The 18,733-nt window shown below is 41.8% G+C and overlaps 1 protein-coding gene across 1 annotated transcript in view; it reads right to left on the bottom strand.

Annotated features, from left to right (window-relative positions):
- PAPPA (pappalysin 1) overlaps positions 1-18,733 on the bottom strand; it is a 213,735-nt gene that overhangs the window by 123,400 nt on the left and 71,602 nt on the right. The window contains exons 5-7 of the mRNA XM_077835969.1: positions 17,620-17,812; positions 10,075-10,196; positions 1,594-2,101 (exon numbers count right to left, since the gene is read on the bottom strand). Coding sequence (XP_077692095.1) covers positions 1,594-2,101; positions 10,075-10,196; positions 17,620-17,812 — 823 coding nt within the window. The remainder of the gene's footprint in view (positions 1-1,593; positions 2,102-10,074; positions 10,197-17,619; positions 17,813-18,733) is intronic.

Here is an 18,733-nt window from a genome sequence, read left to right as displayed (position 1 = left end):
CCTGGAGCAGAGCTGGGAGTTGAACCTTAGGTGTCCTGAATCCCTGGACAGTGCTCTAATCACAAGATCATCCTACTTCTCTGAAAACCAGTTAAGAGGACTATCAGATAGAGGTCTGAAAAATATTCAGAACAAAGTTTGATAGAACAGTGCTCAGAATTCAAAGGTTTTTTCCTCCACATTTCATTATGAACTCAGAATTCGGCCCATTTCATGGAACTTGTGCTAAGGAATGCATATGTTTCAAGCAAAACCAGTCCTTTTTTCCAACAAGAATGGGCCAGTTTTCCGGCAAAGATGCTTTTGCAGCAAAAACCATGGGAAAATTCACAATTTCCCATATTTCCAAAAGGCCAATGGCCTTATTTACTGTAAGTGCCAGCAATATTGCAAATTAAAGCACCAGACCAGGAAAATATTTTAGCGCATGCTTAACTTTAAGCATCTGAGGAGCCCCAAAGATGTACATTTTTTGGTTTTAATAATTAACCTGGATTCTCATGCGCTCAGAGACTATTTGCATTCTCTCAGTTGTACAGTTGGGCTGCCAAAGTGGCAGTATCTTATAATTACTGGATTGTTAATTATTCTGTTTTATTATATTTTAAAACTCTTTAGAAAGCTGTAACGATGTAGTCTTCCTTGCTATTAGCTATTAGTAGTAAGATTATATTTTTTTTAAAATTAGCATGTGCTTTCCTTAGCAGCTTTGTACCTTTTATCTGATGTTAATTTTCAAAAGGGCTTCATTGTGTTGCTAAAGGTGAGTGAATAATTACTAAAGAATACTTTTATTAAACAGTTTTGCTTTTTTCTGTTTGTGGAATGTCTGTGAACAGAGCATGAATTACTTTGAAGTTATTACACTATTTTACTTTTCCTTTGGTTTAAGTTGTGCATAGCTGATTGGCCTAATAAAAGTCACATGGTAATGTTTATGTTCCCTGATTGGATAAGCATAACCCTTCTAATCAGGCTTTAGGCTAAAACCCAGTGTGAAATTCACCTGTGTACAGAGAACTTGCAAAAGGCACGTTTCATGTAAGTCCCACTCAAATCTGCAAACTTTTGTGCTAACAAAACTCAGCTGCAGAAAGTGATTATAAGAGGGATGCAAATGTAGCTGAAATAAATTCATTAAAAATGTAAACAAATATATGCACTTCTCTCTCTCCCACCCACCTGCCAACCTCAGCTTTGGGTGCTCCCAATAAGAGCACTCCAAATGGTTTCCCACCACAACACACATATTTCTTACAAAAGATATTCTTCTGAGTGTCGCTATGCGAGTCCCAAAACCCTCTCATGGATTCTCTCACAAAGTTCAGAATTTGGATAAGTATTTGGTAGTCTGTGCGGTAAAAAAAATATCTGAACTTCTTGTGCCTGCAAATCTAGGCTGGAAAGCCCACGAGGTCCGGCTGTCTCATGTGATTTTGGTACCTCCAGTTCCAGACATATACCCTGAGAGTGCCCTCTCTTGCGGAGAGTCAGCCTCTCTAAGTATTTCAGAACCCTGCCATTCCAGTGTAATTTTATGGGGAGAGACGTTTCCAAAACCGTGTGTCCATCCTTCTGACTAGAGATACTTACGTGTCCACGAATCTCCTGCTGAGGTTTGAGATGACAAATGGAGAACCAGTCTGGAAGGGAGGGTCCCGGATCACCTTGTACCGGATGGGTCTGCAGTCTGTACACAGCAGGCTTCGCGGGATGGAGCTCAGCATGGCCGCGTCAATCTCCAGGTGCTCATCCAAGGTATAGATCTGGATGCCGTACACTTCCTCGCCCACCTGTTTGGCATTCAGCTTGATGGTCAGAGGGATGTCGCAGAAGACGTTCTGGGGCCCCAGAGAGATGTTCTTCCCGCCGATGGTCAGCAGCTTGATGTCATTCACTGCTCCACTGGAGTCCCAATCCGTGGAGACAAATGTCACCCAGACTGTGAGGGACTCTGGGATCAAGGGATAGCGGAACTCCAGCTCCAGATAGCAACCCTGGGGCTCGGGACAGACTGGCGGTACTGTGTGCTGGTGGACCCCTGAGTTGGGACTCCAAGTCCTGACACTGGGTTTACAAGGTTGCTCTACATCAGGGTGACCTGAAGGAAAGGCAGAAGCAAAGAAGAGAGATAAAGGATGTTAGAGACTATGGCTTAGCACTGATTTTACAGTCTTCTGAAATACAAACCTACAAGCTAAGAGTAGAGCAGGCCACCTCCAGGCAGGGAGATAAGCTATATATTTAGATGGAAGGATGAAAGATATCAGGACTGAGAGACTGTGGAAGGAAGTAGGAGGCTACCTAGAACTGTACCCTACCTTTCAGAAAGGTTTTGTGTGACACAGCAATTGGGTGAGAAATGAGCTCTTAGGTAATCTGTCCTGTCCAACTGCTAATGCAAGATTGTTCTGTACTGTACAATATGAGCTGGATTTGCCAGCACATCATGGCCATGCAAAAGAACCACAAACACAGTTTCATTGGCTGGCTGAGCACAGTTTAGGGCTGCCTTTCATCACCAGAGAGGCACAAAACATCTGGAGGTATCAGTAAACCTGGCCCCGTATTTTCAATCTCCAGTTTCAAGTGAAGGTTGCTACCACTGTGATGATTCCACAGTCTGAAAGAGCTCAAAGTGGCAAATGATTCTTTCCAACAATCAGCCTCAATTCTCGTTACTTTAATTTCACCTCATTGCTGCTAACTATACCCTCTTGTGGCATTTTATTATATAATTAGGAAGAAAAAGAATCCTTACAATGTTACTGGTCCATAAGTGGATGGAAATGGAAGAATTATCAATAACAACACAGAAAAGGCGAAAATGTTCAATAAATACATTTATTCCATGTTTGGGGGGAAATGAACAGATGATGCTCTCTCATCATATGATGATGATGATATTGTTCTGTCCATTCCACTAGTATCTCAGTAAGTTGTTAAACAACGGCTACTAAAGTTAGATATTTTTAAATCAGCAGATTCAGATAATTTACATCCAAGAGTTCTAAAAGAGTTGGCTGAGGAGCTTACTGGATGGTTAATGTTGATTTTCAATAAGTTTTGGAACACTAGGAAAATTCCGGAAGGCTGGAAGGAAGATAATGCTGTACCAATATTTTAAAACATTAAATGGGATGTTCTGAGTAGTTATGGGCCTGTCAGTATGACATCAAGCTGGGACAAGATAATGGAGTGGCTGATATGGGACTTGATTAAAGAATTAAAATAGGGTAATATAATTCATGCCAATCAATGTGGGTGTATGGAAAGTAGATCCTGTCAAACTAATTTGATTTTTTATAAGATTATAAGTTTTGTTGATAAAGGTAATAATGTTGATGTAATATACTTAGATTTTATAAGGCATTTGACTTGGTACAGCATGACATTTTGATTAAAAAATGAGAATGATATAAAATGAACATGGCACGCATTAAATGGATTTAAAGCTGGCTAACTGATAGGTCTCAAAATGTAACTGTAAATAGGAAATCATCATCAACAGGGTGTGTTTCTATTGGGGTCCTGCAGGATTCTGTTCTTGGTTCTACATTATTTAACCTTTTTTTATTAATGACGAAGTAAACAAAAAATCAATCACTGATAAATTTCGCAGATGACACAAAAATTGGGAGAGTGGCAAATAACAAGGAGGACAGATCACTGATACAGACTGATTTGGATTTCTGGGTAAACTGGATGTAATCAAACAATATATATTTTAATATGGCTAAATGTAAATGTATACATCTTGGAACAAAGAAAGTATTTCATACTTAGAGGATGGGGGAGCTCTATCCTGGGAAGCAGTGACTCTGAAAGGATTTTGGGGTTGTGGTGGATGATCAGCTGAACTTGAGCTCCCAGTGTGACACTGGAGAAAAGGGCTAATGCAATCCTTGGATGCATAAACAGGGGAATCTTGAGTAGAAGAGAGGTTATGTCGCTCTGTGTCTGGCACTGGTATGACCACTGCTGGAACACTGTGTCTATTTCTGATGTCCACAATTCAAAAAGAATGTTGAAAAAAAGGAGAGGACTCAGAGAAGAGCCAGGAATAGGATTAAAAGATGAGAAAAACTGTCTTCTAGTGACAGACTCAGGAGGCTCAATTTATTTAGCTTAACAAAGAGAAGGATAAGGGGTAACTTGATTACAGCCTATAAGCACCTAAATAGGGAATACATATTTAGTACAGGGCTCTTCAGTGTAGTAGAGAATGCTATAACATGATCCAGTGGCTGGAAGCTGAAGTTAGACAAATTCAGACTGGAAATAAGGCATAATTTTTTAACAGTGAGAGTGATGGGGAAGTTCTCTGGCCTGTGTTAGACAGGAGGTCAGACTAGATGATCACAATGGTGCCTTCTGGCCTAGGAATCTATGAATCACTTTCAAATAATCTATTTCTCTCCAAAGGACACAAAGAACAAATAAAGTGCATTTGATTACTCTGAAGGGCAGCTACATTGTGCTGTTAAGAGGTTGACGTGTTCACAAGGGCTCTTTGGGTGAAATTCACTACTGTGCTGAAGGCCAGTACAAGGCTGATGCCGTGTGATGGAAGCCCAGGCTTTTGGACGGAAGTGGTGCATAGACCTTGTGTTGGCTCTGTGCTGCGTGAATTTCACCCGTTGTGATGAAATAACGAGAAAATGTGCTCTTAAATTTCTCACCACTGGCTTTGCTCTACAACACAGGAGGTATTACTAAAAGCTAATGAAAGCCACAATGCTTGCTGGGCTCCCAAATAGTTGGTAACATTACAATCTGGCATGAAATCATGTACTGAAAGATCCAGAGAGGTCGGATGGGTGGAACAGTCGGTAACAGAATCCAGTGCGAGCTATAAATTCCCTCTTCCTTCCCAAATAACCACACGGAGAGGGAGTCAGCTGGACAGGGAGAATACAAAGCAGAGGAGAGAAGGAAGGGAAAGTAAAGATAAAGAGAGAGAGAGAGAGAGAGCACACAGCCGAATGTAACAGAGGAAGAAAAGAAGGGAAACAAAGCACTGGTCAAACACAATTAAGAGAGGACATGAGCGTTAATTTAAAAAGAAAATGCCAATATGTGAGTTTTTCTCATGGTCTGCGATCCTCTGAAGTGTTAGAAATATGTTTTATTATTTATTATTTATTTCCCTGAAGGTTGGCTTGTAGCAAAGACTCTCCAGTTCAGTCAAAAGGAGTCCAGATGCAGAATGATTTCCCTACAGCAAATGCAGTCCTGGCAGAGGGCCAAACGGTGACACCCTTTCCCCATTAGCCCCCTCCACACGTACCCTTTCTACCCCTCACACACATCCCTGTGCAGCAGGAATGCCACTTACCTCAGGCATGGAAAGAGACCCAAGCTCAAGTAGCAGTGACATATTTTGAAGGAAGCCAGGGCTCTGTTTCAAGCTCTGTACTATTTCTTTAGTTAGCTCTCCCTTTCTCACGATTCCAGCAGGGCAACTGCTGAGCCCCACATCTACTCCCGCCGCCCCCCAACCTCATTCCTGCTAGGCTTACAAGTATTGAGTGTTTGATCAATCTGAGTAGCAAATAATCCATCCAGCTCAGATTATCTCAGACCATTTGCTGCAGTGTGTATGCGTGGTCTGGTCCAACGGTTATACTGTATCTGGTACACTGAGCTCCTGACAGCAGCCCGAAGAAAACGTTTTACCCACAGATCCCCAAGGACTTTCGACGGGGGAGGGTAAGTACCATTTGGCAAATGGGGAAATTGAGGCAGAGAGTGGTTTGGGGCCAGGCCCAGGTTTTCAAAGGTGGCCACTGGCTTCGGCTTCCTGTTTTTGGGTGCCCAAACTGACACGTCGGGCAGGATTTTCGGTGGTGTGCTGCACCCATGGCTCACTTTGGCTTCACTGGGAATTGCGGGCACTCGGCACCTCTGAAAGTCAGGCTTGAGATGGGGCTCTTTTAAAAAGGTCACACAGTGCATGAGTGGCAGAGCCAGGAGTAGAACCCAGGGTTCCAAAAGTTAGCGTCCCATCCACTGGACCACATTGTCTTTCTTCCATTCACCTTCCCTCCTTCTTCCCCATTTTCTTTTCCCAGGTTTTCAAATCCCCGACAGTGCTGCAATGCAGACTCCTTTGGCACAAATGAGAGACGTCCTCAGAAAGGGTGCAATCCACCCAGCACAACGCTTGTGCAACACTTACACAGCCAGTGGGCTAACTCCCCCACAGGGGGTGAATTTCACTCCAACTGCAGAGAGTTTAATACTACAAGACATTTATCCATACTAAGCAACAGCCGTTCTGAGTAGCTACACTGTATGCTTGACCACGGCCCTGCATAGACTGAAAGTCTGAGCAAACTACAGACGTTACTACTTTAAAAAATTTCAGGTAGCTCGATTTATTTAATTTAACAAAGAGAAGTTTAAGGGATGATTTGATTACAGTTTAAAAATACCTACATGGGGAACAAATATTTGATAATGGGCTCTTCAGTCTAGCAGATAAAGGTATAAAGCAGGAAAATGGCTTGAAGTTGAAACTAGACAAATTCAGGCTGGAATAAGGTGTACATTTTTAACAGTGAGAGTAATTCACCACCAGAATAACCTACCAAGATTCATGGTGGAGTCTCCATTACTGACAATTTTAAAATCAAGACTGGATGCTTTTTATAAAAAAGATTCTTTTGGGGAAGTTCTAGGGCTTGTGTTATGCCGGAGATTAGACAAGATGATCACAGTGGTCTCTTCTGGCCTTGGAACGTATGAATTTATGATTAGTCAGAGACTGTGTTGAGCTTAGATAAAAGTTTATATTTAATTGTGGAGAGTGTGAAAAGTCCTACTCCATGCACCTTTGGGTTTCTACGGCAGGGTGACTACGGCAAAAGGAAGAAGTACCAAACACGTGGCAGCATTTTTAAACAAATTTGCTTTGTGCCCCTTTTACATTCGTCTTCTGCAAGTATGCCAGTAAATGAGTCAGTTGGCGGGAACAATCATAGCAATGTCAGATCCTATGCAAGCAGTGCAGAACGGACACGAAGAGAGCATTTTGGATTTGCAAGCATGAGTGACCACACTAAACCCTGATTCACTGAGTTGCACTCATTCATTCAGGGCAAAAAAAACATACCATGTGACCTACATGTCCAATTAAGACAGCTCAAATTCGAATATGGAATGAACCGCTCTTGAGCAATGTATTTGGCCATTGCCAGAGGCAGAGTACTGGATTGTTCAGTGGTCTGATCCATCGTGGCTATTCCATGTTCCCAGCTTCCCTTAATCAGTATGACACAGGCAACCACAACCTACCCTTGACTGACAAAGAGAACTTAAGGCTTGAAATTGCAGCAATTGGGTTCATTGTAGCTTTTGATCCATGTGAGAACTGTGGTTTTCTGGTAAGCTGGAAGAGTACCACAAAGTATTTCCCATGAATATTGGCTCAAACTTTAAGATGAGCTTGTTTTGACCATGCTTTTTCCTCTTTCAAGGCTGCTTCCTATGACCATTCAAGTAGTGGAGTGTTTACACACATGAATCATTGCAGAAAGTGGTTTTTAAGCTTGCTGAATACTCGCAGAGAGACAATTAACGAAGTCAGGCAATGATCTAACTAGGCTGTCTGCAACTAAGACCAAGTGTGCAAACACAAACACACGCAGTTACTGTATGCCAGTGACTGGGTGGTGATGACAGAAAATTACAGACCAGCAAATGCCATCCACTTGGTAGATTTTATATATGGGAGAGGACATGGATGATTAACACAGTAGCCAGACACGGTTTCCAAAACCCTCGCCATAGCTATGGCCCAACTGCAATTGAATGAGTTAGATAAGGATCTGACTGCACATTTCATAGCTAAGAATATGCAGGCACACACTGTGACAAGAGGAAATTAAATGTAAACTCTGCAGCCCGCTAATAATATCTTACAGTGGCCCATTTTTTCTAGCAATATTGCCTCTGGTTAGGCCTGTGTGATCCAAAAGGAAAAGGTGGTTTCAAATTAGCGCTAGTTGGAGACATTTAGACAGAACCAGATATTCCAATGCATTGTGCGGGTCTGTCAATATCAACATGCTTTGTGGAATGCGGTTGATTTCACCAGAATTTCATTCTGGAAGAAAACTGGGGGTGGGGTGGGGGGGTAGGAATGAGTTTTGACAATGTTGAAACATTTCAATCTTTTGTTTTGAAATGACTTATTGTTTTAACAGTGTTTATCTTTTGTATTATATTTATGATATATTATAAAATGTATATATATAACTTCGACATGTAAACAAAATGAATAGAAACAAAATGGCTTGACTGAGACCCCCAAACTAATTTGGGGGGAGAATTTTCCTTCGTGGAGAATTTAGAAATTTTCTATTTTTGGTCCAATTCGGAATAAAGCCAGAGTTTGAAATCTCAGAATCCTTTGTGAGATGAGACTTCCATCCTCTAGCCAGCTCTAGATCCAGATTTCTCTAATCCTGCTTCTCTGCTCCCTCACCCTGAAAGATACAAAGCCCCACTGGCTTCTTCCTACTGCCTCTAGATTATAGTAGTTACAAGTCAACAAGTCAAGGAACAGAAACAATGGCATGGAATTTATACAACCAATCACAATGCATGTTTAATCTTTTGAGTATCATCCATTCACTATTTGTGATTAAGACACAGACTTAAAAAATGGGAACAATCTGTCAGGTGAACTTGAATGGGGAATGCATCTGAGGGCACTGAGATCTGCTTGTGGACATTCAACAGACAGGGGAAAAAAAGAGGCTAGATACACTGAATAAGTTATTCAGTGTGAATTATTCACGCAATCTATTTTCTGGTGAATGGTTCATCTGTCTCTCATGCTCTTTAAGGAGACCAAAACCTTTGACGGCTGCCTTGCCCATTTCTGATCCCCTGATCATCTTGATGAGATGAAACCAACAATGGGTCACAGCTTCTTATGGAAAACCAGTTCAATTTCTACAAAGCTCAGAAAGATATTTCAGACCATGATTTGTGTCTCAATTGCAGTGTTTGTAAAATATCCAGCTTAATATCTAAATCTAAAGCTGGAATAATCAGTGCTTGGACAAAAATCTGCTTCATATGGATGAAAAGAGGGAAAAGGAAATATATCGCAAGGATTCCTGATGAAAAAGTTTTTCTTCTAAACTATGGAAAAGGTTCTGCAGTCCCCAGAAACCAATGAAGGATCCTATATTAAGATACACTAGGAAGGTAGTTTATAAAAATTTGGGGCCCAATTCTCCATTGTCTTAAATCAGTTCTACACTGGTATAACTCCATTGAAATGGACAGAGCTACACCTTATAAACTGGGTGTAACTGAGTGGGGAATCAACTCTCCCAAGCTTTTCCTAACCTTGTTGAGCTAAAACTGCATATCTAGCAGATAAACATTTAAACTTGTGCTGTGTTGTTGGTTTGTTTGTTTTTTAAATTTCTTGGCATTAACTGCTATGCAGGACTATTCATAGTAACACCCCATAAGTCAGCACTTGCCATTTGGGATACATTGAAATTAATCAATCATTAATCAATCAAGGAACTGATTTTGCCTCCCTTATTCCTGCTGCCGGGTACTTTGCTCTGTAAGTAGTCCCCACTGCTTTCAATGAGGCTACTCCTGGAGTAAGGTACTACTCAATGCAAGTAAAGGTGGTAGAATCTGGGCCTCAACAAATAAAATTAAATATTGCATTTTTGTGGGTTGGAGTAAACAGGCCTCTCTGTCGGCACCTATTTCACTTCACGTTACAAATCTGATTAGTTGGTTTCTTGGCACAGTTCTGCTCTCAGAAATTCATGCTCAGCTCCCACTGACTTAAATGGGAGCTGTACAGGTACGTCTGAGCACACAGATTTCAGCTAATGAGCTATGCCATGGCGGAAACCGGTCCTGTGTGCTTATCTGCCCTTTATTTTCGTTCATGCCACATGAAAAGATAACCAGTGTTAACTTTATCTGTTCCTCATTTTGCCCCTTTCTCCCTTCTTTCCCATTCTAGTGTTTCCACCCATCCCCCACCTTTTCCCTTCCATGGCAGAGCCATCCCTCCCTCCGACTCACCTTCTGCTTCCCGTGGACTCCAGTGCCCAGATGGATCACATGGCATTGGTGAAGAGGCACCGAAGGCATATTGCACCAGGACTCTTCCTTCTGTACACAGATCACATGCTGATCCCACTTCTCTAGGAAGCCAGGAAAACAGAAGAACACATCAACTTAGTAACAGCTGAATGAGCTGCTTCTCCTACAATACTAAAAGCCACAAGATTTAGAATTCAATTCCACTTAACCCCCTTTTCTTAGGGCATTGGCAAACTGCACTTTTCAGCATGACCTTCTGTAGGGTTCAGCTAATAGCCTGTGAAGACTGCATCTGTGTTTTTAAAATGAATACAGAATACAAAATGACAGCAACTTGTAAAACCATGCTGGGTTATTTATTTTTTCTTCTCTACAACTGGATCAAACCCCAATGAAAGAAAACCCTGTCTAGTTGTTAAAGCAGAGAAATAGGCATCAGGAGAGTGCAGTTCCATTCCTGGCTCTGTCATGGACTTCATGCATGACATTAGGTAAGGCACTTCTTCTGCTGCAATTTCCCCCTCTGTAAAATATGGTTAATAACAGCTACCTGAATAAGGTTCTGTGAGCAAAGATGGTAGAGTATGGGGAAAAAAACAAACAATCTCACTGATTCACAAATATTTTTACTAAGTGCACAGGGCCAGAACCTCAATGGGTGTAAATTGTCTTACCTCCATTGACTTCAATAAAGCTATACTGATTTGCACCAGCTGAAGATCTGGCCTGCCCGGCAGTTTGCAATGACTCTGGGTCTTATTCATTTGGAAGTATTTTTGAAAAGTGTTTGCAGACCATGAAGGTATCACAAATTTTGGCACAAATAGATTATCCATTCAAAGATGTGGCATAGAGAGACTACATTTATAGAGTTTGTGGACGACACCAAGCTCAGAGGGGCTGCAAGGTCAGAGGGTAGGATTAAAATTCAAAATGATCTGGACAAACTGGACAAATGGTTGCATGCAAATTGGATAAAATTCAATATGGACAAATGCAAAGTATTCCACTTAGGAAGCAACAATCAATTGTAAAAATACAAAATGGGAAATGACTGCCTAAGAAGGAGTACTGTGGAAAGGGATCTGGGGGTTATAGTGGATCACAAGCTAAATGTAAGTCAATAGTGTAGCACTGTTGCAAAACAAGCAAACATCATTCTGGGATGTATTAGCAGGAGTGTTGAAAGCAAGACATGAGAAGTACTTCTTCTGCTCTACTCTCAGCTGGAGGGTTGTTTCCAGTTCTCCAGTGGCACCTTAAAGACTAACAGATTTATTTGGGCATAAGCTTTCGTGGGTAAAAAAAACCCCTCTGATACTTGTTTCCAGTTCTGGGTGCCACATTTCAGGAAAGATGTGGAAAAACTGGAGAAAGTCCCGATGACAGCAACAAAAATGATGAGAGGTCTAGAACAGTGTTTCTCAACGTTTTTTGTTACCAGTGACCAGCTTACTGCCTTCCTAATCTGTGTCAGGGAGATCTCAGGGACCGGCGTTGATCCATGGACCAGTTGTTGAGAAACACTGGTCTAGAAAACATGGCCTATGAGGGAAGATTGGAAAAAACTGTGTTTGTTTGTTGTGGAATCTCTGTCACTGTTTAAGTACGGGTTAGACAAACATCTGTCAGGAACCGTCTAGTTATTACATATTCCTGCCTTGAGTGCAGGGTACTGGACTTGATGACCTATTGAGGTCCCTTCCAGTCCTACACTTCTATGATGGGTTACCTGCTATTCAGCATTTGTGGGTCTTCCATTCTAAAAAGTTGACCACCCATTCAGGGAGCAGAAGAATATCATGTGACTTCAAGTGACCAATTGCACAACACGCTGGTTTAACTCCACTACAGTATTTCATAGGACATGTTAACTATTGAGTTAGTCATGGTTTGAGTAAATAATAGGGCTCAACTAATTACCATTTGTAAAATGCTTTAAGATCCTAGGATGAAAGATACTAAGTAAGTGAAACACAGAATTATCACCAGGCATTTGTGTTAGACCCTAATGGTAATTTGTTTACTAGACCTTAATAGCTAATAGTTCTCAGTCTCTCTACAAAGAAACTCCTGCAGCAGCACTTGCTCCTGGAGGAACACAGGGCATGGAAATCCAAGTTTCCACATTTAGGACTGCTTTTTACTTAAATGAGCAGCTATAGTTTCATCATAGGTTATCATGGTGGAAAAAGCAATAGTCTTACAGAAAAAACATTTTCCTTTCTCAGCAATGACTTGGAGGTAAGAGAAATCACAAGGAGCATCATGTGGGATAGGCTGTGAACAGATATTCTCCTCTTACTTTTCCAAACTGGGAGCAAAACTCAGCCCCTGTATAACTCCATTGGTTAAAAAAGGAGCGTTACGCTAGGGACGACTCTTGGGTTAAAGCTTTCGGTTTGTCTAATCATGCACACGTGGCCACACAAATCCTGTAAGCAGACATGGGCACCAGAACTGATTAAGAGTTTGCTATTACAGGTTTGTGAATCTCCGAGCCAGATTCTCCACTACCCTGCAAATGAGGACAAAGTGGATTTAAAATGTTACTAATTCAGAATGGCAATAATTTATACTGAATTTGTACATGTATACTGGGTGTACAGGGTAATGGAAAATCTCGCCCTCCATGTTTTTTGAGAAACGAAGTACTGGGCACATTTCAGTGTATGAAGTTGATGGCATAGAGGTGATGTGCTCCCATAATTACACATTTGAGTGGAATGGATTCAGTAGCCTATACTGAGACAAACCTTATAGCAGCCTATTTAAAATGAATTTGCAACTGAACAGTGGAGAAATGCCATCCTCTCCTGCCATGGCTGGCTCCATCCAGATTAAAGTTTTTGAAGATAAAAACACCTATATAGCTTACTTGGAGTTCAGAATCTCTTCCATGTCCTTGGAGACATTTAAACTGTCAAGGGTGATTAAAGCAAACAAACAGCAACAAAACCCCCAGTTATCTATATCTAGGAATTGTGCTGCACAAAATATTGTATTGCAAAGAATGAGATATCAGCAGTTCCATGGAAATTAATGCAGTTGTCTTGATGAAGAGTTGGAAGATCAGATGCACTCAGTCCGTTCTTGCCTGAGCAAGCCACACGACACAGCCCCATAACAATAACTGTTTATATTCCAACTGTGCATATCAAGCAGTAGCCACATGAATGGATGCTTGATAACAACAAGATTAAAATAGGTCTGAGACAGTCAGGAAATGAACAGGGTTTCTCCCTCCCCCTTTGTTTCCTCTTTTTTATTTTTATTATTATTTTAAACACATATGTTTGACATCAGATTCTGGTAATGCTTTTATTCCATGAGACAGGTCTTCTCTGCAGAATACATGGATGGCAGGTACAGCAGATCTGAGCTGTGTGAATAACCCATTTTTCAGTTTGGGTTGACCCAAAATCCATTGCCCCAATTTTTTGGTGAAACAAAAAAAGAAAAAAGGAAGTAATATTCAAAATGAAAAGTAATTTCAAATAAAAAAATCAAAACGTTTCCTTTTGAAAATATCTAAACTAAACATTTCAATTTTTTTGGAGTTTTTCTTCCTTTATTTTCTGGATTTAAAAAATGGGCAAATTCAACACAATTCACAACATGTTTTGGTCAACCTGAATATGTTTCATCCCAAAAAATTCTGCATAACTCTATTCTAGACCCATGTGACTGAGAGGCACTATTTACCCACATATTTGAGTGTTAAAAGACTTAGGGGCTCAGTAACCTACTAGAATTTAGGGACATTCATTCAGATTTCACCCTGGCATGGCACACTAGCCATACACTACATAAAATACAAAGCTATGGAGTCATTGGATTGACTTAATGTACCAATAGTGTAGGTATCTGGTATAACTATGTTTGCTGAGGTTATAAATAAATAACACTCTCCTCTCCGCGTATATTATAGAAAAATAAGATCACAGAATCACCAACCCAAAGCTTTCTAAAATCACAGATCAAGGCGCCCAAAATAATTAGATTAATTCGTTTCTGGCTCTTTTTATTTTCTTTCTGGTTTTGAGCCTTTAGGGATCACATTTTCAAGATTTTCTCTGCAACCATGAGGGACAGAAACATGCCTTTTTTAAAAATGAAAGCTTAGATTCTCATGTAATCACCTGACTCCAGAAGCTGGGCCTTTAAGAAAAACAATGAATATTGCAAGACTTGTGACAAAATCACAAGAGATGACAATATGAATTTACACTAAAATGTCTCCTAAAAGACACCTAAGGAACTTGGCCCTTGGTGTTATGCTTTGTGTCTCACCAAGCTTATGAAACTTAATGGCCTCTAGTACAGCAGCATTACATGCCTTCTGTTCTTTGATAGTATATGGCTAGGTTTTATGGGCCTGATCCTTATTTATACTGAGGCCTCCTTATATTGCTCTGACAGTGTAAGGGGGACTTAAGGTGAGCATAAATTATACTTATGCTCACTTGAAGGCCCCTTTATGCTGCCAGAGCAATGTAAAAGGGCCCTCAGTCTAATAAGAATTAGGCCCAAGGTGCATAGCAGTGGAGAATCAAACTCCTGAAATTTACATGAGTAGTCCCATTGAAGTGAATGCTCTCCTCATTTCAGCAAAGGAAGCAAGATTTGGCCCATGATTTATGCTCTGAGGAAAAAAGCCCTTCACGACAGCCTTTTCCCACACAGATGAGACTATGACCAGCCTCACTTTCTAGTTCTCTTTCACTATGGCGCAGAACCTGCAAATGCTTACATGTGCTCATCTTTGGTACTTAAAGTTAAGCATATTTGTAAGCAGGTGTAGGATTGAGCCCTATGACGGAACAAGTGTGCTTGGTTCTCCCAACATATAAGAAGTGGTATTTACCTTTAAGGGAAAAAAGATTGTAGCTAAATGTATTTGTTTAAAAGGTCACAGGAAAACTTTGCTTTATATTAGGATGGGAAACTTTTAAAAGATCAAAAGTTGGACCTAAGCTCCTTGACAATGTCTCTTTAACTATCTATAGTAATATTGATCACATAAATGTCAAGCCCCAAAGGATATGTTTCGAAGAAATCAGTATTTATTTAATATGTGATAACTTTGTTATGACATTCTAGACTAACAGGCTATCCATTGTGTATCATTTAAGCACTAACTAGCGATGAGTTATTAAAAACCTACTGATAAAGTTTTAGAAATATGTAATAGAGACATATTTTGTTACATAACAATTAATCCCATATCAATATGTTTTTTAACAGTCAGATGGTATTTATTTAACATACAATAACTTCCTTATGAAATCTAAATTAAATGCATATTGGGAAAGCTTAATTTAATCTCTTTATGATGAATATAGACCAAAACTGCCTGAGAATTCTCAATGATTCATATAAGATGCTATACATTTTCAGAAGTACATTGTCAAAGCAGTCTGTCTTGCTGCAAAACTACAATTAAAGTAATGGAGAGTTTACAAAACTACAAGCAAATACATGAGAGCTAAAACGCTCGAGATCAGATATTGATCTGATCTGGTATGGCATTTCCTACATTACCATGCAGAAAGGGTGAAATTCACTCTCTTTGCACAGAGGGTCAGAACCATCGCTATACACCACTTATAGCCACAAAATAGAGTGTAAGTGAGTCTTAAATGGTGCACAGTTCTTGTACTGATGCTCTACACAAGGCGGGAATTACATCCACTGAATGCCCCATATTTCGAGGTGCTCTCCTTTAAATAAATATGAGTGTTCAGATAGATATTCATGTACTGATATGCTTGTATCTGGAACACTGCACTTCAGTCTCATACACTGCAGATTGCATTGGTTCCAATGGGAGTTCAATAAAGTTTTCTCTTTTATAAAAAAAGCAAAACAAAAACCATGGAAATTCAATGCAAACAAAGTAGGCTATTACAAAAGAATGGCCACACTGGGTCAGACTGATGGTCCACCTAGCCTAGTATCCTGTCTCTGACAGTGGACAGTGCCTGACGCTTCGGAGGGAATGAACAGAACAGGTGATCCGCCTCCTGTCCTCCAGTCCCAGCATTTGGCATTGTATTATTTTGGCATGTTTACTGCAATGCTAAGACTGAGACTGTAAACGTGTGAGGAAGTTCAGTTAGGCTTCCCATGGCTGCCACCATTCAGCCAATCTGCATATAAATATATTTTAATGGCATATACCTTGAGGCTACGTCTCACTACACACCACTTCTGCCAGTGGGTCTTCGTAGCTACCCACCGCAGTGAAAAGCAAGCTACGTCCACACTGCAGCCTGTAACTACATGGGTCAGTGAAAGGCTCTGGTGGGAGGGAGGCAGCGGGGAAAGGATGAGCCTTTTCCCATTGCTGGAGCCTTTCCCTGCGGAGAAGAAGGGCTCCAGCGGCCAGGAGCTGTCAGAACCTTCCCCCCACCGCTGTAGCAGGAAGGTGCTAGCCATGGGGAGCTGCCAAAGCTTTTCCCCGTTGCTGGAGTCTTTACCTGCAGCGGGGAAAGGCTCCAGCAGCAGAGAGGCAGCGGGATGCTCCATGGCTAAAAACAGAAGTGTAGACAGGAAAGCATGGCTTGGGCAAGTCGAGAGCTGTGGAGGGCTGAGTTATGGTAGCTGTAACTACGAACTGCTTGACTGCTGCGTGTTGAAATGATCAGCCACGGCATTGCATTTATCTTGGTTCTGTATTAAGGACAGACAGCCAGCTGCATATGCACACCTCCTCTTCTAGACAAGTTCTACTTGATATATAGCCAGGGGCACTCGTCAGGTTTATAGGGCCAAATCATACGTGCCACTTACAAGCCTGAGCAGCTGGTCCGTGCACTGACTAATTGTTCTGTGGGGTGGGGAAAAGAATCCACCCTCCCAGCGGTTGTGTGGCTGCTGAGATGTTCTGCAAAGGCTACTGGCTGAAGTAGCCCTACTGGTCATTTTGGCAAGTTGCAGAGCAGAGAGGAGCTAGGATCTCCGGCTCTGCCCTTGCGCCATTTCCACCTGCTCTGCTACTTTACAGCAGATGCGGGATGCTCTCCCAAACACTGCTGCCTCTTGCAGAGCTTCCACTGCCAGGGAAGCAGAGGCAGGATCTGGGCTCTGAAGCATGGAAGCCAGGCAGGATTTGCCCTGTTTTGCACATGGGAGTAGGAAGGACTTGCTGTCCGAGGTGAAGATAATAGAGCTGTCTGTGAGTATCTATTTGTGAATGGGCAGCAATAACAACAGAGATCACAAAACCAAAATCGCTGCTTTAGATCAAATATGGAGGAGATTTGCTCTTTAAATGCCCAATCAAAGGACCTAGAGAGAATGCTCCAGACCAATAAAGGAACAAAGGGACTGATAGAGATGGTGAAAATAGATCAATAAGCTATTGATTCTAGCTCTTATTCAGGAAAGCATCTCTATTCAGGACAGCACTTAAGCATATGCTTAACTGCTTTCCTGAAGTAGGGCATCTGGTTACTTCCATGTTCCCTTCCCCTGACTCTTTCAGGTTAAGGGCTGCAGCACATCAAAGCTAGTGATCACCTTTCAAAGAAATGACCGTCAACGGGAGGAAACCATTCCAGAGTGATGGAGTTCGAAGTTCGGTCCACGATCTGAGGGGCAATGGCAATTGGAGCGGGTTTCTTGACAGGCTGCCAGCTCTGGTACACCAGGTCCAAGTAGCAGTGCATTCTCGCCATCTGATTGGGCGTGAAGGAATTGGTGCAGTCGTCGTCTGAAAACCAACAAAGCGAGAGATAAGGAGAGAGAGAGGAGAGAATTATGATGTGGCAAACGTGAGCTCCCAAGCTACTTGCAGATGTTGGAATGGGCTCTCCCTGCTCTCGGGAGTTAATGGCCTGTGAACAAATTAGTACAGTCATCACTTCTGGAGACAGGTGAAAGGAAACAGAAGAGAGAAAAAAAAAAACCAAAACAACATCAGCCCTCCCCTCTTGCTATGGCCTGGGGCACACAGGAAGATCCTGAAGGTCACCCCAAGGAGGGCAGTGATGCATAGAGGTATGAAAGGAGCCAGACAGCCTGAGTGCAGCACCTTCTGGTCAGAGCTGGGTCTACACTTGAATGTGAGAGCAGAAAAAGGTTTTGTCTTTAAGGAAAGGTGGGCAGGGAATGGAACGAAAGCGCAATTCAGAGCACGACTCTCCCCCACGCCTTCCTTATCCTGCCTCTGTTTCTTCTTTAGCTCCTTTCTGTTTGGACTCACTCCCCACACATCCTCATCCTCCAAGTCCTCCCTTTCCCACCACTGCTGGCTCTGCATTAAGCCTCGGGGAAGGTAATGCCCCATAAGGCCTAGGGTGGTAACAAGGGAGTATGGCAGGGAACTACTTGCTCCAGTGGAAATACAGAACCATTTGCACCAAGAGATGGAGGTTCTCTCTCTCCCCTTTGAAGGTGAGGGAGTGGGTGTCAAGCTGCTTTTTGGCCTCTCGAAAGACAACTGGATAAGTGAGTTTAATGGCCCTCTCCCCAAAGGTAGAAAATGTGGGATCAGCCACTTGTTACCCCTCAGAGGCCCAGAAGGCAGTAGAGAATGCAGAAGAGACAGTCTCTACCCACAGGCCAGTTGGCAATAGTAAGTAGGGGGGTCCTGGGTCTGCAGTAGTGATGGATTGAGGCTGGGTAGCTGAAA

The sequence above is a fragment of the Eretmochelys imbricata genome, chromosome 16, assembly GCF_965152235.1.
Source record: "Eretmochelys imbricata isolate rEreImb1 chromosome 16, rEreImb1.hap1, whole genome shotgun sequence".
NCBI classification, from domain to species: domain Eukaryota; kingdom Metazoa; phylum Chordata; order Testudines; family Cheloniidae; genus Eretmochelys; species Eretmochelys imbricata.
This window is presented reverse-complemented; position numbering and strand designations above follow the sequence as displayed.